Source organism: Accipiter gentilis, chromosome 4 (assembly GCF_929443795.1).
Source record: "Accipiter gentilis chromosome 4, bAccGen1.1, whole genome shotgun sequence".
NCBI lineage: Eukaryota > Metazoa > Chordata > Aves > Accipitriformes > Accipitridae > Astur > Astur gentilis.
The window spans coordinates 25,945,930-25,973,091 of NC_064883.1; the positions used below are offsets into that span (position 1 = coordinate 25,945,930).

The window sequence follows — 27,162 nt, forward strand, 5'->3', positions numbered from 1 at the left end:
TCAGTAGCTGCGCATAGGCTTGACAGAAATATTTTTGTTGCATAATTTAATAGCACATGCCACTGTATGAGTTGATGTCCCACTCATCAAGCAGCTGAAAGCAGGTCACTAAGGTGGTTTCATAATAGTTTGCAATGATTAATTATGGGTTTGGATAAAGTCAATGTAAATGATACTGCTTACAGATCTGTTTAGAGTTAGATTCAGTTTGACCTAATGGCATGGCAAGATAAGCATGTGTTACCAGCGTGTGTCAAGAGGTGGGTAGGATCTTTACACACAAAGGTGATGTTGTACAGCATGTGTGTGGATCTACTTTGTGTATGTACTTGCTTTCTGAAGACAAATTTAATACATTGCTTCAGATCAGGATTGAGCATTGTAAACAAGAAAGCATTTTTTTGTGTGTTTGGTTTTGGTTTGGTTTGTTTCGGATATAGTTAGTAGGTATCTGTTGGACTCGGCATTCAGGATAACATGGCTTTGCATTTTGAAAATGTATTTATTTCTGAGTCCATGATGATTTTTGCTTAAACAGTTGTTACTTACTTGTTAAAGACGGTAAATATTTTATATTTATGATGTGAGTGTTGTGTGCTGTATATTCTTTTGGGATAGAGGTTGAACAGCAGTGGTTTATTGTATTCACTACCATTTTGCCCTGCCTGCATCCTCACTCTTTACAACAGGATCCAGGTCTCTTGCGACAAGCTGGGATCAATTTCTTCTCTTCTGCTACCCATTCTTTTTAATTTTCACTATTAGTGGGTCTGTTTCTATTATTTCTAATAAATGTATCTTATGACTACTCTGCATTTTTAGTTAAAATGGTTGAAAATGCCAATTGTAGTCCACCCTGAGATAAATGTAGATGTACCAGTATCAAGCTGATTTTGTCTTCAAAAGTGATTTTTCTTCTGTTTCTTAATTTTCTGTAGACAAGCTAGTGACATTTCAGATTTCAACTGATGATACCCATTTTGAATTAGTGTTCATTGCTATAAAATAATTCAAATGTTGTTGGCCAAGTTCTGTTGTTTACATTGGTGAAAGTCTTATCTATTCCAGTGAACCAGTTTGGATTTACACTGGTGTAACAAGAATGAACTTGGCCATTGCTCTGTTTTGTAAGAGTAATTCTGTGTATGTCTGATGTAGCTGTGTAAAACGGGATCAGAGGAAAACGTTACAGTAGCTGTTACAGATTGCCTTCTGTGTTCTAATCCTAATGTACTGCACCTTTAAATTTTTCCCTTTGTTTTATTGTGTTTTGTACTCATGGATGATTTTTTTAAAAAATTCATTTATTTATTTATTTATTACTCTGGACAGTTTTATTTCTCTTTGCCTGTTATTTCCTTTTTAACCTATCTTTACTTTCCCTGTCATCTGATAATTCTGAATTGTTTGTCTGTATATAGCTATAGACATAGATGCCACTGGCTTAGATGCAGAAGAAAATGATATTCCAGCAAACCATCGCTCCCCCAAACCCAGTGCAAACAGTGTAACATCACCCCACTCCAAAGAGAAAAGAATGCCCTTCTTTAAGAAGGTAACACCGACTTCCAAGCTCCCATCTGTCCACCTGCTCACCTGCACTGCGTCACATTTCTAGTCCTGTTAACTGTCTGCGTCCTTTGACAAGCCAATAACATGCATGCTTTGTTGTTCTTTGTTTCTTTTCCATGCTGCTGTAGCTAAGCAGAAGCAGAAATCGGTAAGTTTATATCAACAGTACCTGTGTTCATCCTGCCACTGGCATCATTAGCATTATTAACAACGCAGCTATTCTAGGATTAAGGAAGAAATGTATCAAGCTGTTAGTGGATTCAGTACAAGCAAACAAACAGTCCCAAGTTCAGCGCATCTGTGAAGCTCTGCTACAGTACTTATCCTTTTTGATGGAATAATAGGACACACTTAGAAGGCCTTCTAAAACTTTGAGAAATTTATTTCTAACAAATCCATATAATGCACCTCTCCAGTGCATGCTTATTCTTTCTATCTTTCTCAAGTTGTGATTTTTTTCCTTATAACTCAGTCTGTTGAAATCATTATTGGAATCTAATCAGATACTCAAATTGTACTTAGAAAACAAATAGTCAAAAACATTGTCTTTTTAATTTAGTCAGTATTTAAACTTCTAATTTACTAGGTGCAAAATCTGCAGGTGAACAAGACTAGTGGAAAACCGCAGACTTGTTTTGACAGTTTACTTTGAGTTTTTCCTGTTATCATGTATAAATTATCAGCCAAATGTTCTTGCCATCCATCAGTCAGACATTTTTAGTGTCTCAGCTATTGGAAATGGTAGTGGTGGTTCCCAGGAGAGCCAATGTCTCTCCATAGATAACCCAGATAACTACAGAATTATGCAATCAGCATCCTGTTACAGCAAACTGCAATATGTTTCTAGGATCTTTGCTGGAGTAAGTTATTAAGACATTAGGTAGCAGCCAAACTGTGCAGTAAAATACCACATTTCTACTTTGTTTTTAAATCTTTAGTCTTCATAGCTCTTATTCATTTTTTTTTAACCACTCACTTAAATCTACAGGTAACAACAGACTGTTATAGTGCTTATAAACAGTGCCAAGTGACACTGTTGCCTGTCCTGTGGATACTTTCATGCTTAGTAAATAAAACTTTTTTCTCTCTCTCTTTTCCTCTTGAACTCTTTTAAATAATATTGGATCCTTCTCATTTCCAAAGTCACCAGTATTTGTTCCAGTAGGGTCTGTTAAGTACTGTGTCATTCACAAGCCACTATGGAAATCCACAGCAGTTACTTGCTTCTGAGTAATTTCTTACTTAATCATGTTTATAACCAAATATAAATACTAAGGAAGAATAATACATGTTGACATGTATTGGATGCTATCTGCATAAGCATCTCTTGAAGATGCAGCTCCTAGATGAACCACCTTGGACCTGGATGGTGGCTAGTCCCATCTTGGTCATCGTTCTCCGGTGCCTCTTCTTTTCCATATCAGAATCATTACTAGTCATAGTGGGTTTTGTAATACTGACATTTTCAGTGAATACTAGATGGGCATCCCAAACATAGTCAAACCACTGAGCAGAAGCTGTATGGTCAAAACTATGCTAGTTTTTATTCTGAGTTCATATTTGAACTTGAATCTGCAAGTGAAAGCTGTATAGCTCAGTGCCAGTCTCTTAGAAAATACTAGATTCTCTAATGCTAAATTAAAGAACTTTAATGCTTCCATTAGATAACTTTTACTCAATTTTCTGCTGACAGCTTCATTACTTCAAGCTGTAAAGATTAGAGAGAAAAAAAAGCCTTTTTCGACAGAACAGATTTTAAAAATACCCCATATTCCATCAAATAAGGTAATTTCTGTGCTTTCCCTGATTTTCAAACAGCTCCTTAACTTCTAGCATGAATACCTTTGGTTCAGTCAGCCACATTAAGACAAAGATCTGTTGCATCAGGACACTCATGCTATAAGCACTTACACATCTGTAATGAATTTTTCTTAGGATCTGTCTCTAATACGCTTATCAGATTATTAGTGATATTAGCAAGAACAGTGGAGGGCTGCATTTTGATACTGCCACAGCATAATTGCAGGGGTTTACTTTGAAATGTTGAGTCAGATTCTGCACTGTGTAAAATAAATTAATTTCACATGCTTATGATGCCTTGGGCACTGGTATTCATTCTTATGTTACTAATTATCTGGTGAAGCTACAGGTAACAAAAAATAAGATAAATTATGTTGAAAAACATTCACAAAAATGTTTTCCATGTTTTAGACTGCTTTAGACTGCTGCTTGTGTAGCATTGTGTGCTGTCACTGTATTAATGTCTGTCTTTGTGTTTTTGTGTTTTGGAATGTATATACTTATTTTAATGTTATTTTGAAACACCTTGGGATACATTGAGTACTGAAACAATGAACAATGACTGTATTCTGTGATCTTGACTGATGTATATGTACTCTGTAGGCATTTGAAAAATAGATCTGGCATACCTTTTTTCCGTATCACCCACACATTCCTGGGTTTGGATTTCAATCGTTTTTTCCCCCAAGACAAAGATAAACCAAACCCTCCCTTACAAACAAAAAACTCTTTCTGATAAGACTCATTCTCAGTGATATATATATTGAGTAGCCATTTATTAAAGGAAAAAAACCCAGTTTAATTTGTTTATATTTTATTTTGATAACAATATAAAAAAATTTGCAATCTTTGGAAGCAGGCAATCTTTTTATCTTTGTATTTTAAAATGCTTTTTATAATTGTGCATGATACATCAGTAAGTAGTTTGGTGACTATCATACTAACAGAATCCATTCTTGGGCAGTGACAGGAACTTCCCAAAGTGGAAGGATTGCTATCCCAAGCTCTGTTTATGAATTTTTTCTAGAAATACTAACTTGATCAGTCATTATTTTGTTTTCATTTGCAAGTGAATTGCGGATGCAAATGTGGAAGTCAGACTATGAGTACTCCCATGGGAATTTGCAGTGGTGTCACAATGTTTTGTCTAGCGGTGGGCAGATCTGAACATAAAAAGAGATGTGTTATGCTTTTCCCGTCCCTTTTTGTTTTATTTTTCTCCTTCATAATTTGCCTACATAAAATTTTGGTGGGAAACAGATGTCACAGCTCTGGAGTCAATCATTTCAAATCGTTAACTGTTGGAAATAAGCTTTTCAATTTACCAATTAGGAATTATGAACTGGGATATGTGAATGTCTCCAGAATAACAGTTTTATAGCTATCCAGAACAAATATGAAAACAGTAGGAAAAACAAAAGTCAAAGAAAAGCTTTTTCAAAAGAAATTCCTGAACCTTTTATGTCCCTATCATCTACTACCTGTTTTCAGGAAAAGTTAATGAATCCATGATTCCTGTGTTGGTGACATCACTGGAAATTCAGAGTTCCTAATATTGTAAGTAATGTGTAACACTTTCTCTAGGTGTTGTGATGCTGAAAGCTTTTTCTGTTTTGCAGACAGAGCACATCCCTCCCTATGATGTAGTGCCTTCTATGCGACCAGTAGTTTTAGTGGGGCCTTCTCTGAAGGGATACGAGGTAAGTGATTGTTGTGAATGGTTTTATTTTGCCAAAAATATTGTGCTTCATTTGTATTTGAATCTTCAAAGGTAATTAAGCTGAATAACATAATTTATGTCATAAACAAAAATCTAGATAGTTTTTACTTCTACTAGATAGCTGTTTATTTGTGTTTCATTTCATATCAGAATTCAGAATAAGAATAAATTGCATTCCAATCCTATTGTTCAGGTATAAGGTGTACTGCCAACTTTATTACATATTATTATTAGCATCAAGTATTATGAATTTCCTATATGATTATGAATTTGTTGTTTGTTTCCTTCTAGGTAACAGATATGATGCAAAAAGCATTATTTGATTTTTTAAAACATAGATTCGAAGGGCGGTAAGTACTTTGCAATGCAAATCCACTTGAGTTCAGGTCCTATTTAGGTAGTACCAGGTTTTTAAGAAATAATTACATTCTTTTTGTAGAAAAATAGGAATAGCAGCTAATTTCTTGATCAGTGGACTATAGTGTGGATTGGAAGTTTCCTTAGCAGAGCACGCTGAGGCTGTGTTGCAGTGGGAAGTGTTCAGGGGCGTATATTTGTTGAGAGTGGCAAAAAGGATGTCTTCTTCTTGATGACCATGACGTTCACGCTCCAAGTTGCTAGATACTTATCTACAGATTTAATAAATGCTTACTCTTAAAAAAGTTATTTTGTTTAAGTATTTTTCTAACGGTATCTCATTACTGCTGCCTGGGTTCTGTACAAACGGACAAGGGCCACCATTCCTTCTCAGCTCTAGTTCCTTACAGTGGCATCTAACTTGGAAAGAGTGATACGAGATTCAGACTATGTAATGTATATGATTGCAAAACTCTTCATCCCTCAAGATGGGATCTTGGTTTGACAGTAGTGCTGGACTCTATAATGGGAAATCTCAAAAGGACTGCTTGGAGAGGGGGCTGTCCCCCAGCTTGCTGAAGTATGGTCATCCTTGGTAGCAGATGGGCTGCACTTCACTGGGTTTTAATCTGCATGCTGTTACAGCCTGTCCCCCACAGCACACTAGGCAAGGTCCAGTATGATTTCATAGAATCATAGAATGCTTTGGGTTGGAAGGGACCTTAAAGATCACCTAGTTCCAACCCCCTTGCTGTGGGCAGGGACACCTTCCACTAGACCAGGTTGCTCAAAGCCCCATCCAGCCTGGCCTTGAACACTTCCAGGGATGGGGCAGCCACAACCTCTCTGGGCAACCTGTTCCAGTGTCTCACCTGCCTCAGAGTAAAGAATTTTTTCCTAATATCTAATCTAAATCTACCTTTTTTCAGTTTAAAACTGTTAACCCTTGTCCTATCACTACACTCCCTGTTAAAGAGTCCCTCCCCATCTTTCCTGTAGGCCCCCTTTAGGTACTGGAAGACTGCTATAAGGTCTTGCTGGAGCCTTCTCTTCTGCAGGCTGAACAACCCCAACTCTCTCAGCCTGTCTTCATAGGGGAGGTGCTCCAGCCCCCTGATCATCTTTGTGGCCCTCCTCTGGACCCACTTGAGTAGGTCCATGTCTTTCTTATGTTGCCTGCCCTGCCCCCCCCCCACCCCCCAAACTGAACACAGTACTCCAAGTGGGATTTCATGAAAGCGGAGTAGAGGGGCAGAATCACCTCCCTTGACCTGCTGGTCGCACTTCTTTTGATGCAGCCCAGGATATGGTTGGCTTTCTGGGCTGTGGACACACATTGATGGCTTATACTCAGTTTTTCACCCACTAATACCCCTCAGGGCTGCTCTCAACCCACTCATCACCCAGCCTCTATTTGTGCTTGGGATTGCCCTGACCCACGTGCAGGACCTTGCACTTGGCCTTGTTGAACTTCATGAGGTTTGCATGGGCCCACCACTCAAGCCTGTCAAGGTCCCTCTGGAAGGCATCCCTTCCCTCCAGTGTGTTGACCGCACCACACAGCTTGGTGTCATGAGCATACTTGCTGAGAGTACACTCAATTCCACTGTCCATGTTGCCGACAAAGATGTTAAACAGCACTGGTCCTAATACTGACCCCTGAGGAGCACCACTCATAACTGGTCTCCACTTGGACATCGAGCCGCTGACCGCAATTCTTTGAGTGCAACCATCCAGCCAATTCCTTATCTACTGAGTGGTCCATCAGTCAAATCCATATCTCTTCAATTTAGAGACAAGGATGTCATGCTGGACAGTGTCACATACTTTGCACAAGTCCAGGTAGATGAAGTCCATTGCTCTTCCCTTATCCGCCATGCTGTAACCCTATCGTAGAAGGCCATCAGATTTGTCAGGCACGATTTGCCCTTAGCGAAGCCATGTTGGCTGGTCAACAGTCACTTCCTTATTTTCCATGTACCTTAACATAGTTTCCAGGAGGATCTGCTCCATGATCTTGCTGGGCACAGAGGTGAGACTGACTGGCCTGTAGTTCCCCAGGCCTTCCTTATTTCCCTTTTTAAAAATGGGTTTTATGTTTCCCCTTTTCCAGTCAGTGGGAACTTCCCTGGACTGCCACAACTTCTCAAATATGATGGATAGGTGGCTTAACCACTTCATCCGCCACTTCCCTCAGGGCCTGTGGATGCATCTCATCAAGTCCCACGGACTTGTCCACCTTCAGGTTCCTTAGATGATCTCAGACCTGATCTTCTCCTCTGGTGGGTGGTTCTTCTTCTCCCAGTCCCTGCTTTTGCCATCTGCATCTTGGGCAGCGTGCCTGGAGCACTTGCAAGTGAAGACTGAGGTAAAAAAGTCATTGAGTACCTCAGCCTTCTCCATGTCCCAGGTAACCAGGTGTCCCATTTTCTTCTGGAGGGGGCCCACATTTTTCCTATTTGAGCCTCTAGGCCTTACTGTAGTACAAATGTCAAATGACAATCCATCTCTAAAATCAATGGCATATTCTGTAATTCAGACATCATTGACCAGAGGCATCAGGTGGATTCTCCACGTGTGATTATATTGCTACTTGATCAAGTCCCAGATAATACGTGCTAGTGGGTTGACATTTGGGGGGCAAGATTGAGAAAACAGGAAGGTCTTGTTATAATATCTGTAACTTCAATGAATATTCTATTTAGTTTGGAAGTGGGCAGAGCAGTAACACTACTCCATCTGTCCCGGTGCTGTCAAACTTTCAAGAGGGAGCTTGAGGTTTTCTGTCAATAGCTTCAGCTCTTTAAAATACCAGACATTGTGGTTTAAGCTGTTGGGTTTTCTCTGTCAGAATGATGATGTTGATACCCAGCCACTTAGTAGTCCCTCTTTATATTATTCACGGTTGTCAAATCTCAGATATGCACCTTCAGAATTGGAAGTTAACGAAATAGTGAGTGTTGCAAGCAGAAACAAGTTATTGCATCTTTATGTCTCAAAGTATTTTAGAGCATATCTGATTTTCAGTTGTAGATCCATTTGTGGCAGGGTGAATCTACAAATACTCTCAATACAATTGTTGTCTATAATAGCGGATTTGAAGCATCCCAAACTCCAGTAGCAATCTAAATTGGTACTCAAGGTCCTCAAGAAATTTGTATGGGAGGTTCTTAGATTCATGCTACTTCTTTCACTGCCACTCTGCTGTCAAGCTGTCCCTACTCTTATTGCAATTGTTTTGCTATATGAACATACATATCCTTTGTTTTCAGAGCAGACTTGTTCTTCCTGGTGCTACATATCTCAAAAGATGTTAAAATGACCTTAAAAAGACGTTAAAAGATCTTAAAATGAAACCCAGCATTTTTAGACTGATAAATCTAGCTTTGTTCAATATACCATAATTGCATTTGAAAAAGGGAAAAAATATTTTCTATTGCATGTAAGAAGGAAGACTGGCAGGAAAACCAAAACAAACCAAAAACCAAAAAGCTGTAAAAGTTTGCAATGTTCATCATTTAGCAAATACAGATAACTAATGAGTACCCCAAATTACATGTTGGATTTCATTTTGAGACTAATGGCATTATCTGTGAGGAGCTGTGCCAGAAATCACAATCTTTGTTTATGCTTTTAGCTTAAGTTAAATCATGCCTAAATTTCCAAAATGATGTTACTAATCAGTATTGTGCAAATAATTCTGTTTTTCTGTATTAACTTCTGGCTCTCTTACATTTTGTAGGGTTTTAGATAGATATATACACATGTTGAGCTCATTGGGAAATGACCTATTTGGTTACATTTCAGATGAACAGCATCTGACTGTGCTTGCTAGAGAGGAGCCCTCCCTGTTCTTAGCAAATCCGTGTCTTCCTTTTAAATTGCAAGTAAAATCATACAAGGAAGAACAAGGGAATATCTTCAATGTGGTTTAGCTCTCAGCACTGAAAAAATGTGACCCCTAAGCCTCATTAGACCAGAGAGTTTGAAAGGGAATTAATCCAAAGGGTGCATTTTGACCCTGTAAAGCAAAACAAACCAAGATAACTGTTTTCCTAGGAAGAAGAATATGCAGAAGGTTATGTAGCAGGTCAGTGCAAACAACTGGAAGTAACCACTTCTTTCTTGGCTCATCTTTTCTCAGAAAGACAAAATTGAGCCTGCCAGATACTCAGCCCAGAGTTTACATTTGCATGGTTCTTTGTGTTGCAGTCCTCATTTTTAGGTGGCCAGCATATTGCTGGATCTTTCTGGAAAATTATAGGTAACTCTTGCACTTTGTTAAAAAACATATGCTAGTAAACTGAACAATAAAAATAAGAGTTTTGTGGCTGTACTAGTTTCCCTGCTAAGCCTTACCTTCACCTGTTAGCTCTGCATATCCCTGTATGTCTTATACGTATGGTTAAAGTAAGCCAGGTTGTCATTCGGTACCTTTCAACAAATTAATCAAAATTAGGGAAAGGGGAAACCAGCCTATTCATACTGGGAATACTGATGCAAAGTCTAACCACATCAGGCCTGGAGCCCCCAGAGAAGGCCTATCTTCTGCACCACATCTCTGACCTCCTTTTGCCTCCCCTCTCCCCAGACACGTGTAGCTTTGCAGTCAGTGGTCGTACAGCATTTCAGTACTGTACAGAAGGGGGGATGTCTTATCAATAGTTGTTGTAACAGTTTTAGTTAGATAAAGTTTCTTTTCTGTTGACATTGTCAAAGCATACTGTGCTGCTGAGAAATACTTGTTTTCCTGTAGTCTTAGCCATCTTCTAGTGTTAAACAAGTGTCTTTTTCTCCCCACATCCCTGCGAGATAAATAACATTCTGTTCTATATTACTGTATTTTATTTTTGCAGTATATCAATTACACGAGTCACAGCAGACATCTCGCTTGCCAAACGCTCAGTATTAAACAACCCCAGTAAGCATGCGATAATAGAGCGATCTAACACAAGATCAAGCTTAGGTAAGTACCTATATTGATGCTATCTACAAATTGGCTGTAAAGTGTACTACTCTCAATTCATGTGTGTAAGCTAAAAATAGCCTTCTCTCTGCTGTGAGAAAATCACTATTCCCATAATTCAGAAATCCTGGCACTAGAAATCTTTTTAAAATCACTACCAGGTAAACTTCATACAGTGCTAATTTTGGTTTATCCTGCTTATGTTCAGTTTTCATGTTTTGCTGTTTGCCTCTGTGGGGAGAAGTAGGCATCCATAAGGTAAATAAAACCTGAAGAGATGTTCTTCTGGTTAAATAGAAGTGACAGTTTCAGAATTGTATAGCTAGTATAGAAATTGTATAGATATTATTGATATTTTGCATTATCTTCGATAAGAGTGCTAGTAGTGATAGCTACTGATATTAGACATGAAAAAAATTATTGAAGTGAACACTTTCTGAATTTTGTATCCGTTTAAACTAATGCTGAGGTTGGTACAAAAACCAAACAATCGAAAAGGGGAGACATTTTTAAAAAACGATACAGGTGGATACATAGCATACATATCTGTCATCTTACATGAGTCTTTTTGTACTGAAGCTTGTCCAGTTGTGTAAGTAATTAAACGTTTATTAGCCAGAAATGAAAACAAGCTTAGCTGGGAAGATGTAACTAGATGTCATCATCTACAGTACAGGTGACTACACTGGAGCTTGTCATCCCAAGGTGTCCTTAGAGTAAACAGGAAAAGGTGGTTGCTTTGGAGTCTCAGCTCAAGTGGACTGACCTCAGCCTTTCCTCTAGCACGAAGTGTCTTCTATCCGAGGTTCTGCTGCCGCCGCTGGCTCATTGCCTGTGTAGACACCTGGAGGTAGCTGAGATTAATCCTGCCAGGAGTCTGCGTACTCATGTTAGGGCACTCAGCTGAGATATGGGACACCCAAGCTCAAGTCCCTGCTCAAATACAAAAAAAGAAGGAACTTGAACCCGGATGTCCTAGATCGCAGGTGAATGCTCCAGCGAGGTTTCTGTCTTTACAAGGCTGCAGATTTTTCTTAGTAGCCTTTGAGAGAGCTTGGTTTCCCCTGAACACAGCATTGTATCTTGAAATCTTGTAAATTTTGTGGAACAGCAAAGGAGTTTCATTCATCCTACTAAATGGGTTCTTTATCAGTTTTATAAGAAAATTTCTGAGTACACCTGTACTTTGAATATTTAACATTTGCCTAATATAGCTGTCCTTCTTAGAATGAGCTTCCCTGCCTTAAAACATTTGCCTTCCCTTTCTTGAAAATTTGCTTCTTAAACCCCTTGCTTTCAGCTGTGTGGAGCCTGTGAATCTTTACTTGCAAGTAGTCTGATAGCTTCCAAGTATGTCTTATTTTACGTGTTTTCAAATATCTGTACTGTAACAACATAAAGAATATCTTTACACTCAAGAATATCCTTCTATGTGAATTTCAGTCTTGTCACCAAAGTCTTTTAATAATCTAATGAAAAGATAAAGTGTCGCTTGTTTTGAATAGAACTGAAAATTGGTAATAAGGATGGAGGTCACCCAGTCATGGAACAAACAGAACCATGGTGATTAATTTCCCAACCTGAACATCAAAGCATGTGCAATTTTGTGCAATACTGCTGATATGCAGCAGTAAAACCCATATCATCTATTCCTCATGTTAAGATATTTTCATATATATAAAAGAGCTATCACTAAAATTTACGCAGGGAAAAAAAATCTGTAGAAAATAAATGCAGCCAAATTGCGTACCCCTTTATCTCATGGAGAACCTTACCCTTAAGAACATTAACATCTTTTCTTTGGGTCAAGGTATTTTTTTGATAGAGGTATTTAAAATGGAAGTCTTGACAGAACCTCAGCTGGAGACACTCAGAAGATGGCAGTGATTATGTATATATGTAAATAAGTGGATAGATAGATACGTCTCTCTGGTTTTTGTAACAGGCCTATTATTATTACCCAAGATTTCCTGCTACATAGCAGGTTTTCAGTTGCTTTTAATTGTTCTGAAAATTAACTGATTTATAAAATAATTTTCAATTATCTTGGGAAATATTAGTGAGAGCAACTAGGTCATTTTAATAATGAAGTTAGGGCAAAAATTAATTTTACCTATGTTAAAATATTCTCAAAACATTTTTTTTTCAGAAGCTGTAGTACTCCCATACTTCTAATAATCTAGCAGCGTTTTGAAGTTTGGTAGTGAATTGAACAATACATGTTTCTGGGCATTTTTTATGAAAATAATGAGAAAACTTGATGAAATTACTAGAAGCTGCCATTAACATATGCCAAGCTTTGCATCTGAATTGCTTAAGGACAGCTCTTCCTGGGCGAGGTCCAGCAATGATGCTGAGCAGAACCTGCCCCCAGCAGACTGGATCAGGGCAGCCAAGCAGAGCTGAAGCAGGAAGGTGCTCATCTTTCAGCTCTCAGTCCCTACTTTGCTGTGCACCATGAAGTATGGAGTAAAAAGTTGTTTACTTTAAAGATGTTCAACTGGAGAAGCCGGTGGCTGGGGTAAGGGAGAAAGGCAAGTGGTGAAAATCTGTTATGGAAAAGATTGGAGTTACGGAGTAGGAGCTGGGATAGTTGAACCCACTGGCGAAGTACCTCCGGGGTCTGCGCTCCAGACATGGGGTAAACCATGGGAGGACAAAAACCAGCCAGGAAGGGAGTCAGGGAGGGAAATGATGTGGTAGCAGTGGGTTAGGAGGAAAACTGAGAAACAATGAAAGAACCTGGCGTCAGAAAAGGGAGCTGCTTTTATAAGGCAATGGCAAAACCCTTGTGCAAAGCAAAAGGCAGAAAGTACGAGGAGTGTTAGAGCCTGTTCCCTTGCTTGCCTGCAATGTACCTCAAGGTAGGTACAGACTCAGAATCAGAAAATATCATTGTGGCCTGCTGGTAGGTGGCCTCTTCTAGCAGCGGTTCACAAAGAAGATGACAACATACCACTGCTGTGAGTACTTAGTTGGCTCAAGTACCAGAGGTGAGTGGCAATATCACACCATGTAGTGAAATTTTTATTTTCAGTTTGTGTGATGAATTTGCTATAAGTCAACAAAAAAATGCTGTTAAAAGGATATTATTTGGTTTACAAACTCAAGTTGTGCAAAATAAAGTTTAGGAAGTCACAGTAAGAAGGTTAACTGTGCAACTTCTTAGTATCTTTAGGTTATATATGCTGTGATTCAGTCTTTTGTTATGTGTTCGCAGACTTATTTTCCACCAGTCCTCTGCCTTAGTTTTTTTGAAAAATGTACAAACTAATGTGGGGAATTGGAATTGCTCAGTGAATTGCTGTTTCGCTTGCTACGAAACTTGTACAATGTATGAGGCAAGAAACTTCAGGAAGGCCAGTGATCTTCTCTGAAAGCACAATAGGGCGTTTTCAATTTAAATTCTGGGGGAGCAGGACAGGAAATAGTGATTTGACCAAAACTTTTTGTGGCAGTAAATCAGGCAGTTTTAACAGGAAAGATTTTGTGGATCCAAGATTGAATTTCTGATCATAAAGAGGAAGCTCCTTCATCACCCATCTTCTACCGTCCAAGGAACTCATACCATAGTAATTAAAACACGTATTTGGAATATAGGACACAAAGAGCTGCTTCTCAGTTGACAAAGTATGGAGTTGCGTACTGATTGAGACAACAGCCCTACAGAAGCAACTTTATTATATGTTCCTGAGCATGCTGTCTTATAATACGAACCACAAAAGGTTTGATTTGAGAGCTCTCTTGGCATTTCCTACTTTATTAGTATTAGCTTTGCAGCTAAATAATATTCTCTTCTAATGCAAGTTTCAGTCATAGATAAATCATTGAGTCGAGACTCAGGTTACATTAGTTCTTTTCTAGTATCTGCTGTAGGTCTGCTGAGGGGTTCTGGGAAGTGAATGCTTTCTCTACCTGCATTTTCCCTTGTATAAAATAAGAATAATAGGTCCTTTTCTCCAAATCACTGCAAAAAAAAAAGACAGAATTTCAGCAAACACCAAATTTGTGCTTTCTTTTTTTTTTTTGTCCAGACTATCTACAATGACTTAGTACTGGTCCAGGTATTTCAGAATGGTATTTATTGCAATAAAATTCGATTTTGTTAATGAAAAACAGGGATTGTTTCGGTTTGGTTTGGTTTTTTTGTTCTGTTTTGTTTTGTTTTGCTCTGAACCGGTCTCCTGGCTGCACAGCTGTGGGACATGGGGGAGATGAGTTGCTGTCTGCCTCTCTCCTCCTTGAACAGTCAGGGGTACGTGGACTGAGACCCATGTGTTTATTTCTACATTCGTTATCATTTAAAAACAGCTTTTTATTATAGCAAATATAGCTCCCCGGAACTGCTTTATGTTAATCCAAATCCCTTCCCCCTTCCAGTTTCAGTGGAAAGCTATTCCTTTACTCACCCATCTTTGTGTAGTGGTACCTCATGCAGCTAGACAGTCCAGCTAGTGATTTATGCCTCAGTTACGCTCATGCTTGTGAGAGGCAGTTGTAACTGCAGCAGAGAAGGCTATTTCTTAGACTTTTGAAAATATATTGTTGGATTTTATGTAAGTTATTATTTTAATAAGTGTTCTATCAATGAGTTAATATACTACAAAGGTAATATACTTGATATATCAATAACAAATACTTTTTTCTGGGAAATAAACAAACCTCTTTTTGAGAACAACTCTTACCTTATTGCCCAATATAGGCTTGCAGAATTGTGATTATTGTTCGTTATTGTGTATAGCACAGTACAGTGGAGTGAGTGCCATTATTTGGAACTGATTTAATAGATAACCCAGAATTAATGTCAAGGAGGCATAGACAAACAATGTGATAAGCAGGATTAGGAATTGTCATGAGGAACTGGATTTACGGGATTATAGGGAAGTCTCAATGGGCTTAATGCTACACGTGCCCATTGACTGAAAGTTTGCTTCTGCAAACGCATCAGTCAAAAATAGGCTTGGGATTTGACTCATTGGAAACCAATGCTACCTCTGAATAATCTAGTGCAAAATTAATGTACCCAAGAATTTTAGTACAGTCTTACTTCTCTTCTATATGAAAGCTTGTTTTGTACATAAAGAGAAATGTTTGCTTGTCAATACTGTTATATGTTTAATGTGTGAAATGCTGGAACTAAATTTAAGGAAAGGGCATTTGATTCATTTCCTTAAAAGCCTAGAAGAAATCTGTAATTTTGAAAAGACTTTTGTCTCCAACAAGGTACAGTACATGGTTACATCTCATTCACCTGAAAATCAGTCCCAATTGGCTTAGTTAAATTTCTGTATGTACACATGCCATTTGCAGAAACTGCTGAACCAGCTTTGTGCTTTTGCTGCTTTTCTTCATCAAAAGGACCCAAACCTTTTTCTTGTTGTTTCTGTGTATGTTATGCTTGTTATAACCTTACCTCATGCTGTATGCTTTGTACAAGAACCTGATTGTCTTGGCTTTTTCCATTCTTTGCTTCATTAATGCTCTCCCTTTCCAGATGTTTTGGGTATGTATACAAGCTTGCAAATTCGTTTTCCTGCTGTTTTGTGTTCAGTGCTTTATTGTACCTCACAGAACCACCGTGTGTTTCTTGTAACTGACTCACTGATAGACAAAAGCCAATCCTGTACTGTGTTGCTAAGTATTTCTTTTAGAAAATCTTGCTGGTTTTCCGTATTTATTTTCAAGTAATTCTAAAAATAAAGTTGAGATTGACAAGTAAACGCTGAAGATAGGTCTTCCACTGTAAATTTCTAAGGTGTGTGTACCTAATCTGCATATTCTAACACAGACATGTGAATGTTGATGTAAAATATGTCATTGTGTATATGGTAAATTGATTGCAGTCAAATGGCTGGGAATCTGTTTATTTGTTTTCTGTGTGCACATGCAGTAACCTGTCAGGCATTACATGCACCCAATTTGCATGTGCAGTTGAGTGCCTGCCTTTCGAAAGTTGTCTCTAGAAAATATATAGAGCTCCCATTCACATCATTAGGTTGATATCCCAGAGTTTTGTTCTGAAAATGAAACATAAATGCTTGAAGAAATAGTAGTGGATTATCAGTGCAAATTTCAGACTTGTGTTTTTATTTTCTTGGTATCTGTGTGAAAAGCCAGTTGAATGCTTGAAACTACGGTAACAATTTATTATATATGTACACACATTATATATATATGACGTTGTTATGTATTCTCCATGTTTGCTAATTTAATGACTGTTGTTGTATATGATAAGTTTCAAGGAAATGCTTCTCCAACTATAAATTAAAAATAAACTTGAAGGAGATCTAGCTAAGGCTCATAAAAATCCTTCCCTACTTACAGGGGCCATGGAACAAGAGTGCAAAACTGGGATTTAACCAAGAGTGTATTTCCATTACAAAGTCTCCAGGATCTAACATAGTTCAAAGAGAAGAAAAAAGGTGCTCGATGTGTTATGGAAAATCTTGATTGTCCCTTTATAGTTTTAGCTTCAAGATAGCTGGGGCAAATGTCCAGAACTCTCACTTGCACACGTTAAATCCTCAAATATGGTAATCTGCTAAACTTGAAGCTACCTTGAACCAGAATGGTGTAATGTAGCAGCCAAGAGCTTTTGGGTTATCATGAGGACATGGCTACACTTCCTTTTGCACACAAACGGGGAACAAGTAGCATGAAGATCCTGAACCTGTTATAATTTATCAGCCTCACATGTCTCTAAATGCTCTTTTATCCTGCTGGCCAGCCTTGATTTTGTTAATATCTAAGGCCAGAGTCTCTCTAATGAATTCTCCAGGAAGTTCTGTGTTAGAAGTTTGATACTGACTTTGCAATATTCTAACTTACAAATAATTTTTGGTACAGTATTGGCGAAGTATTTTAATGAAATTTCCTGAGTGTTTCCAAAGGATATGTGGGGGAGGAAAAAAATAATTCTTTATTTCTGTAAATTAGAGATAGCTCTCAGCAACATGTCACTATATTTTCTCATGGCACTGCACTGAAATATGTATGATTGATAACTATATTGAAACAAAATGTGCTAGAGACAAAGCAATATAGCAAAGTGTTAGAATAATATTTAAGGTTACAGATATCTGTATAATAACTAAGACACGAGGATAGGTGAATGAAATATTTTTAGCAAGGTAGCTGTTTGCTTAAGAATACAGTTTGCTTCCCTTAAAACTATTCACACCTGTAGGTTTAATAGATCCAGTATTTTTTCTTTGTCCTAGGCTGATGGAGCTGATAAAAAGTTGGTGTCTGTGTCCTCATATTAACCAAGAGTAAGAGTTTGCGTCATTTAACCAGAATGCAGAGAAGTCTGGGTTCATATCTGTTCTCTACTAACAGAGGCATGAGCTCATAATTTCCATCGCCATGACAGGGCTATGATCACCTTTATGATGGTTGTCAGTTGGTCCTGCTGAGTCTTACGCACTTTGCATAATAATTAAACTTTCCCTGGAGAAAGAACTGGAATCCACGTGTTTTGCCTCCCACTCTAAGCATCAGGCTACAGAGTCAGTATCTCTCCCACTCAGTGAATACGCAAATGTTTTGCGAGTGGCACACCGTCAGCAGGAGGGGTTGAATAGCCAGCAGTGGAGTGGTTCCACATCCTATCTGTGAGAAAGGCTGAGCATTTTTATTTATGTTTGTTCTGAATAACACAACAGACCTAGGAAACGCTTGCTTAGTGTCTATGTATGGACCAGAGCTGTAAAAGCCTATAGCACTTCACTGAGTAATGAGACATGGTGCAGAAATATCCAAGTTAGTGCCAGCCTGATGTGATGATATCCATTCTGAACTATGCGGAGACACTTGCTTGGTCCCCTGGGCAAAATAACTGTTAGACTGCTTCTTTGCCCAGTCTTACTATCCCAATTGCTCGCTAGCAGAGTGTTGGGGAGCTTAACGATGGGAGCAGCGCTGTGCTGCTGCGTGGCACCTTCTGGAGCGGCTGCGATTCTACCTGATGCAGTCGTCTCAGTGCAGCTCTCCCCTCTGCAGTGCTCATCCACTCATGTTTCTGCTGCAATCTGATGATTTCAAGCTTTTCCATTCATAAGCCATTAAAATTTACTTGCAGTTTAAACCTGGCATCAGAAGCGTCATTCCATGAATGCTATTGTTTTGCTAGCCAAGAGAAATAGGGGAGGAAGCAGACTTTTTCATGTGCTAGTTAGTATTTTTAAAAGACGCTACCTGTTTTATATTTTCACATAATTACAGTATTGCATTTCAGGAGGTATTAGTCCGTTATAAATAGATCTTGGTTATGCTGAGGTTTCCAAACATCACATTGTATCTGTAAATACCACTTGGACATGTGTGTGCATTCAAGGCCACCTGAATTCTGTCTAAACGGAGCCTCAGCAGGCAGGAGGAGGAAAACCCTGTTTTCCTGCAGCACCTCACTCCACAGCCCGCCTTCAGCGGAGCCCAGACGGGAGCGCCAGGCAGAGCAGCAGACATGCTATTCTCCTTTCTGCCTTATCCCTCGCAGGAGCCCCATCTGTCAGGCATGAGTAACACATGCAGCCGCTTTCCCTGGAAAATATTGTCATCCTCCCACTCCCACCCTCCCCTTTTTATGTAACAAGCTAGTGGCTAAGGGATTTGGCTGAGACCAGAGAAATCGAAGTATGTTCACCAAACTATATTTATGTTAGAAATTTGATTAAAACACCTGTAATCCAGGTAGATTCTGGCCCTTTGCCTGAGGACTAAGCTAGAGCATTTATTCCCTCTTACTTGCTTATGTTCCCCTCCAAGACTTTTTCCTTCTTAGCTGGGTACGCTGGAGGGGAGGCACGGAGGCTTCTGCTCCCCAGCATTGCCACCGGTGTGGGGTGGGACACCTAATCCTGCCTGGAGACCACGGGGCTGAACCTCCTGGCTGGGGAAGGGATGGAGCCAGCTGTCCCTTGTGCAGCCAGCCCCCGCTGTTAGCTCCCTGCCTACCCAGAGCAACCTCGGTGCTTGAGTGAGAAAAGGGGAAGGTGACAAGAAAGAGGCCGAGCATTTACCTACCTGTGGGCTTTCTTACCGGCTTGCTCCAGACTGCTCACACACCATGGAGCTTTCTGGATCACCCTCAGTAGCGTCTCGGTCTCTTCGCTTTGTATACTCTACAGTGAGCACAGGCATCTAACATAGTTTGGGATAGCCTGCTGTGGCCAAGTACCTGCGTTCTGGTTAGTACAATGCCTAGTGTAGACACTTTGGTGATTTTGCTGGCAATATAAGCACGTGTAAGACAAACACATGCTCCCAAATTAAAATTTAAAATTTGAATTCTGTCAGTCCAGCTCATGATTTACTTCTTAATCAAGGGGTGTGTGGGCACAACTCAATAGTCATCGCTTCCTTTTTGGTTTTCTTTTTGTCATTTTCTTGGATTTCATTTATGACCTTTGTCCATTTCTCAGCAGGTTTTTTGGTGTGATACGTTCAATGTGCTCTTAAGGCACTGAGGATATATAGCATTTTTGTTTCTTTTGCCTTTGTTTTGGAATTCCTGAGGCTGCCTTAAACAAGTCCTTTCTTTATGTTCATGAAATTTAGTGATTAATTATTTTTAAGTAAGCGTGCTTGTTTAAAAGAATTAGCATAAGAAGAATCATGGCTACTGATGTCTGTTCTCCTTAATTGATAAAATTATTTGAAAGCTATTTGTGCAAGGTGTTGCTAATCATTTTTATATTACATGCATTGACATAGGTACATTCTTTTCATGCTATATGTCTGTAATGTCAGGAGCTCTGTTTAGAAACATAGAACGCTTAGTCTCTATGGCTGTTGCAGTCCAAGTAATAATTTACAAATCTGTTTCCATGAACAAAACAGTGCCACTGATACCACAGACAAGTAGACAAGGTCAAATTGAATAGGATATTGAAGTCATACTGTACTCAGTTGACAGTATGTGAACTTCACTGGTCCTGCTGAAGATCAAGACCTGTTTGCTGCATATAAGCAATACTTTGTGGTTCTAATTTGGCCTTTGCAGGCCAGAAGTATGGCCATTTTTCATTGCGCGTCCATCACAAAACCGCCATCTCATCAGGGTCTTCCTAAAACATAGTGCTGGTGTAGCCACTGCTCTGTCAGGCTGGGTGTCCCAGTGATTCCTGGCTGCTATCAAAGCTTTCTGTCCAGGTTTGTAGAAGGATTGTGTTTCCCCAACTGTGTAGAGTAGAGAATGTTCTTTTACCATGGCATTGTATAAGTGACCCTAAATTCTACCGTAGTTCATCTTGTTATTTAATGAATTGACACAGATGCAATGCAGTGTTGCTGTGTCTTTGCCTTTACTTTAGGTGAGATTATTGTGGTGAACTGTTACATTTTTTGCTTGAAATTCACTTGTAAGGTCCAACTGGTGTAAAGAATATTCTTCTGCCCCCATAACAGGATAAGCCATTTACTTGTGCTCTCATTGCACTGAATTTCTGTTCTTCTTAGGGTACAGTAAGGCTATTTGGAATTAATATATGGGAGTAAGTTTAAAGTGCAATATTTAAAGTTGTCTGGGAGATGTGTTCTTCTTGTTTCTTAGAGTTGCCCCCCCCATTGTATGGAATAAATAGTCGAGTGCCCCTTGTCATTTAAAATAAGTTCCCTTTCTGATTACCAGGGAGGCCATATCAAATAGATTCTAAAGGACACTTTAAAATTTTGTAGCTTGTTTCTGGTTTTGAGTGTTGAAGCTGGACTGCCAGCATTTCATGATGATTGTCACAGTAGATCTAATTATGTTTATGCCTCTCATTATGATTGGCAAATACAATTTATTGGAGTTAATTGTTACAGCCTCACTGTTACGCCCCTCCAGTACATCAGAAGGCACATTATTATAAATAGATTATATGAATAGAGGTGGGAAGATTGTTAAGCTGTTACTGTGCTGCTTTCAAGATACCACACTGTCATTGTTCTCAGCTCCCTTTTCTAACTACCAGTGACATTTGTGTTACTATCTCCACATGACATTTAGGGTTCTTTGCTTACTTTGGTCAAGAGTCTGATAGAAAATTTGTGCTGAGTGTCTTGTTGGGAAAGAGTCTTTACAGGTATAGAATTTGGTTTTTGAGAGATATTGCTAAATAAAGATGAAAACCAAAACTGCAGCAGTAGATAAAACCTTTTGTCATCTAATAAGAGAAGCTACTATTATTAAGTAATTGTAATACTCTTATGTGTAGTAAAAAGTTAGAATACAAGGAAGATTTCAAGCAAAATGCAGGCTTTTCCAGAAGGTGAAGAACTACTCTAAGGGACAGGAGATCAGGAGCTCTTTGGCAATCTCTGTGGCATTTTTTCCATCCACTTTTGACTGGAGAGGTAGAGGCACAACATACTAGTTCATCAACTATGCAGTGTAGTTCCTTGAACTTTTCTCCTGTATCCAAGTTAAGAAAAATAAATACTGAAATACTTTTTAATTGATGGAAAAGATATCTCTCCATCTTCAGACTCAGGTGGAAGCTGTTGGTTCATAGGAGCATATTTACCTGCAATTATTGCCCTGAGAATGTTTCACAATAAAAGATACTCTGAGGCATACTCTGCCCTGGCAAAGGGTTGTTTCAAAAAGTATGGCAGGAAATCTAGTTCACAGAGATGTATTCTATACTGGCAGAAATGTGCTTCCAGCAGTGTAGCAAATACTGCTTCCCCAGACAAAATTATGGTACACTGGCAAAAAGACAGATTTTGCTGGTTATAAATTGTCTTGAACAAAGGGGCTTAGAAATCTGAAATGGTTTTAAAATGATACATTAAATGATATTGTTATACTGACTGAAGTGTTGAGCCTAGTTTGAAATTGCAGGAAAGCAATCCAAACTCTATCATCAGAACAGTATGTCAAATTATCTCTGATATGTTTATTCTAGTTGTCATTTGGACTTAAATTAGGGATATCTTCTACTAAATCACTGAGACAATGGTATTCAGTCATTCGAACAATATCTCTGTGCAGCAAGTTGCAGAAAATGTAATTATGAATGTGCCAAGAACCATCAGAAATTCTGTCTTCAAAAATGTGGTCGTAATTCAGACAGCAGCTGGACCACAATACTTTTATTGACAAGCAGGAAAGCACACACTGATGCTTTGCATACCAGCACACCATGCACATCTCACAATGTTCTCTGCTGTGAAAGACAGACTGGCATGTACTCAGCCAAAATTGGAGGTGACTACAGATAGATGGAGGTGATCTCTCATAGATCCAAAACAATGTCAACTCCTCCAATAGAGATCATCATATAGAGATTTTCTGATGGCCATTTAAGATGTTACTTTATAAAATGATTGTAGTAGTCACCTATTGATCTGGAACCAAAAGACTTGGAGCTAAATGGAGAGTAGCAGGGATGCTTTGCTGTCTCTTGGAAATTTTGCAACCTTATCATGGTACCTAATTTATTCAATTGCTATTCTAAGATAACAAAAATCAATCTCTTCACACCTCTTGAAAGAGACCATTCTCTATAGAAAATTCTCTCTAGCGAGATCAGATAGGCCGTGTTTTCAAGCAAAAGTAATGCTTGTGCCAGTGTAATAGATAAAATGCTGATAGTGTAATTTCAAGAAACTCTGTAATAAATAAGTTATGATGCCTCTTGTTGACATTTAAGTTTCTGTTGGTTATCTTCTAATATTTACTTTGAATGGGCTAGGTATCTAATGTGGTTTTGGTTCATGGAGTGCGTGCAACCTTTAGAGGGAAACCTATCTGAATTACAATCTTCTCTGGCTCTGTAACTTTCTTTATAGACTTCCACAAATCACCCAACTTCTGTAATTTCTCTGTGAAGCCAGCCTATAGCAAGATTTGAGCAGGAAAATGTGATTCCATTTCAAGGATGAATTTGCTATTGTAAGATTTAATTTTGTTTCATTTGGGAATGAAGACATCTGTGTCACTTGTGAAAGTGGACACAGTCCATCTGTCTTGGAGAGGTTTTCCCTGGAAACTAATGTCGGTCAGCCAGGGTGCTGAGGAGCTGGGAGCATGAGCTGTCAGAAGACAACATGACTTTTTCTGGGAACTCACATTTCCAAAACTCCTGGGGTTGTGAAGAGGATACCATAGCATAATTTGGATTATTGAACGGGGGAGCGTTGGGGGGTGTTTAAAGTGTTTTACACATAGTAATCAAATTTTTAATGTGGTAACATACTGAGGCCAGTAGATGAAGGAAATTCTGTTTTCCTGAGCTTTGATGAGTTGAAGTAAATGGAAAAAAGGAGCTTCTGCTAATATAGACACCTCAGTATGTCTTAATGCCTATCTCAGACACTCCAGTTTGAGCAAATTGATTATTAAGTAAGATTAAAGTCTGAGCTGAAATTATTTGCATGTAGGAAATCAACGGCACAGTAAGATTACCATGTGATGCAGCAAGCATTCTTACCTCTTTTTTTTCTTACATACATGGACTGGGTTTTTTTGTAAGAAAGTATCTTTCCAAGCTGGGATTGCAGGAAGCCAGGGAGGCGAGAGGCAGGCTGTGCGGCTTGCAAGGCGGGGCGGGGCGGGCGGGGGGCAAAGTGCTCTCATTAATGTCATATTCGTTTCCCTAGTGTGCCAGGGATGTGCATGGCTAACAACTCCCACCAGCCGGAGGAGGAGCAACACATCAGTCTACCACATTATTACATTTCTTAAAACTAATCGCCTTTTAATATTTTCATAACTCTAATTTTCTACTTATCTGCAGCTGAAGTTCAAAGTGAAATTGAAAGGATTTTTGAATTAGCAAGGACACTGCAGTTGGTAGTGCTTGATGCTGATACCATTAACCACCCAGCTCAACTAAGCAAAACCTCTCTGGCTCCCATTATAGTATACGTAAAGATTTCTTCTCCTAAGGTAAATATTTTATTGATATTCATGCAGTTTCAGTCTTTTCTTTTTATTTTTTTCCCCTTTTTTTTGGTCTTAAATGCAGATAATCTCATTACAGTTCAGAGCTATATATTGTTACTGCTTGTCTTTGGATGGTGAAATATTATTAATCAAAAAAGTATTTTAGCTCTGGTGTTACCAAAACCTATTTTGGAAAAGGTGCCGTAGGTCCGATGTTTTTTTTAATTGGGATTGCACTTTAGTATCAATCACGTAAGTAATGCTAATAGTTTGTTAAATCAAAATAATACAGAAATGAAAGAAAGATTTTCACATAATGAATGTCAGACTTATGTGTAAACTTTAACATCTCCTGGAAATGTACTCTTTCATTCTGTGAAAAAACCTACACAGGCCTTGTGAAGAGGCATTTGAAAGAGAAGAATGAATTATGGGAAGAGAAGTCAGGAGAGCAATTTAAGAATTTCAACTTAGAAACAAACAAAACCAGAAGCAGCAGAGGAAAATAGGAGGGGAACATTTAAGTGCTTGTAACAATAACAGGAGATGTTGGGAAGTAAATGAAAATGAGCTTGTTCTGGATGTAAACAGCATGAGAAATGTGCCTGGAGCCAGTAAATGAAGAATTTGATCTGCTCAAGTGGATAGTTAGAAATGCAAACATTTCAAGTGGTTACATATGTACATTGATTCCGAACCTGCTCACTTTTTTACAGGTTTTACAGAGGTTAATAAAATCTCGAGGGAAATCTCAGGCCAAACACCTTAATGTACAGATGGTGGCAGCTGATAAACTGGCACAGTGTCCTCCCGTGAGTTACTGTTAATTTGTGTCTCCTCTTTGAAAGGTGCCTTTCTTTTCAAGCACGAGGTTGATTACGTAATTTCTGGGAATGTTTGCCCTCTTCTGGCCATATTTCACTATTGCTTTTTTGCGGAACACCTCCTGAGGTCTCTGGGCTCTACACAAAGGTGCAAGGAAAAAACAGTCCTAGTCACAAGCAGTTATTAGGATGTGTGCTGAATACCTTCACCAGTCGAACAAGCTGAGCATTTGTTTTACTTGATAATTCTTTTGGGGTTATTGGTCTAAAAATGAACCCTCTTAGTGATCGTGCTTTATCTCTGGCAGTTTAGGGTAAGGCCAGTGGTTTGGTAGCTCCCTTTGGGCGTATGTCACCACAGCCCATCACTGCTGGCGTTCTTGGTCACAGTTTTTGCAAAGAGCTGTGGGGTACTGTGTAGCTGAGAGCTCTGCAGTTCTTCTGTTGATGTGCACTGAAGCAATTTCTTGCAACTTCTACCTGTAAAGTGGAGATGATGAGACCCCAGCTGTGTTTTAAACATGGCGAGCAATATTACCTGCGTACTCAACTGTCAAGAGTATGGGTAAGAGACCAGAAGATGAAGGTTCAGTTCCGTTGCAGATACAGGAATTTGCTTCAGTGACGGAGCTGAGTGAGGGGGATGTTTTCATCATTTAAGTTCAAGCATCTCAGAGACTAGCCTCCTCAGGTCCCCAAGAAGTCAATGAAGAATGCTAGAGACCTGCTTAGGCTCTCAAAGCTGCCTGCAGGAGGACTTTTGTCTCCCTGACCAGGGAAGGAATGGAGGAAACTCGCCTCCTACCTTTAGATGCCTCAAGTTAGACCATGTGGCTAATCTCTTACCTAGTATTTGTATGACACTTGGAAACCGGATTACCTGTATTACTTGTGTTTGTTACTGTTACTAGTTACTGATCTTAGTTTGTCTTAGTTTTCTCTTAGTTTTTCTAGATAGGGGGAGTTTTTAGACATTCTAGATATGGAATCCCATTTCTTCCCGTTCCATTTTGTTCCAATACCTACAAACTTCAATATTTAACCTTTCTTTCTGGATATTTGAGTTTTAAGATTTGTTCAAGCTGCCTCTTCCTATCTTCATTGACTGTGCATTACTAAGCGCAAGTCATGAGGGCTTGTTTTAGCAAATGTAATATTAGTTCTAGTTATGATTGCTGTCTTTTGTATCAATTGCATTTTTAAAAAAAGGGTGAATATCTTAACACAAGTATTAGAAATGTGGTTCATTTTGGATGAAGGGAAAGTGTGGTTATCCATGTCTCTAGCTGATCTCCCTTTAGCTGGTGTTTATTCTCACTAAAACCTTTCCTTTATCAGGAAATGTTCGATGTAATTCTTGATGAGAACCAGCTTGAAGATGCTTGTGAGCACCTTGCTGACTATCTGGAAGCCTACTGGAAGGCCACACATCCACCTAGCAGCAATCCTCCTAACCAGCTTCTCACTCGCACACTTGCAACAGCCACTCTTCCTATTAGCCCAGGTCCAAATATTAATTTACAGGTACAGTTTTTATGCCATCTCCTCTCTTTTTTCTATCAACTTCTTCCTCTTCCAAAGCACAGTGGTAGTCTGATACTAGAATATGCTGAATATGTCTTACTGTTGTTGATAGAGTAAGAGCTTTTTCAGTATACATTCACCTATTTTCAGTATAAAAGGCAAGTACAGGCACATTATTGTTATTGCTATTATATTCACAGTAACATGTGTTTGCGTATTGACTAGGGGGCTGGTTTTCATTCTAAGGACTAAGCCAGCCTGAGTGAAAACATATGGTGATGTGAAGTGAAATACTTAAGCGTTGTGCCCAGGACACCACTGTGCCAGTAATATGCATACCAGCCACAAGCATTTTTATAGCTGGCCATATGTAATCCAATCAGAGGAATAAAACTGGGCTAATATGATGCACGTTACACCCTCTGGTAACTCTCTGAGTGATGGGCACGCTATGGCTAATAGGCAAATCCCAGCCCCAGAGGCCCTGCATGACAAATTGGGTTATGTACAGACCAGATCCACAAAT

General features: G+C 39.0%; 1 protein-coding gene across 10 annotated transcripts in view; it reads left to right on the plus strand.

The window, feature by feature from the left end:
- Positions 1-27,162, plus strand: part of CACNB2 (calcium voltage-gated channel auxiliary subunit beta 2) — a 269,351-nt gene that overhangs the window by 232,404 nt on the left and 9,785 nt on the right. For 7 of the 10 annotated variants that reach the window (XM_049799176.1, XM_049799168.1, XM_049799169.1 and 4 more), the window contains 7 exons: positions 1,422-1,555; positions 4,992-5,072; positions 5,384-5,442; positions 10,306-10,415; positions 24,140-24,291; positions 25,005-25,100; positions 26,451-26,636. In XM_049799176.1, the coding sequence (XP_049655133.1) occupies positions 1,422-1,555; positions 4,992-5,072; positions 5,384-5,442; positions 10,306-10,415; positions 24,140-24,291; positions 25,005-25,100; positions 26,451-26,636 (818 nt within the window). Of the gene's footprint in view, positions 1-1,421; positions 1,556-1,700; positions 1,721-4,991; positions 5,073-5,383; positions 5,443-10,305; positions 10,416-24,139; positions 24,292-25,004; positions 25,101-26,450; positions 26,637-27,162 lie in introns of all 10 variants that reach the window. The other 3 variants (XM_049799177.1, XM_049799174.1, XM_049799175.1) reach the window with 1 other exon arrangement.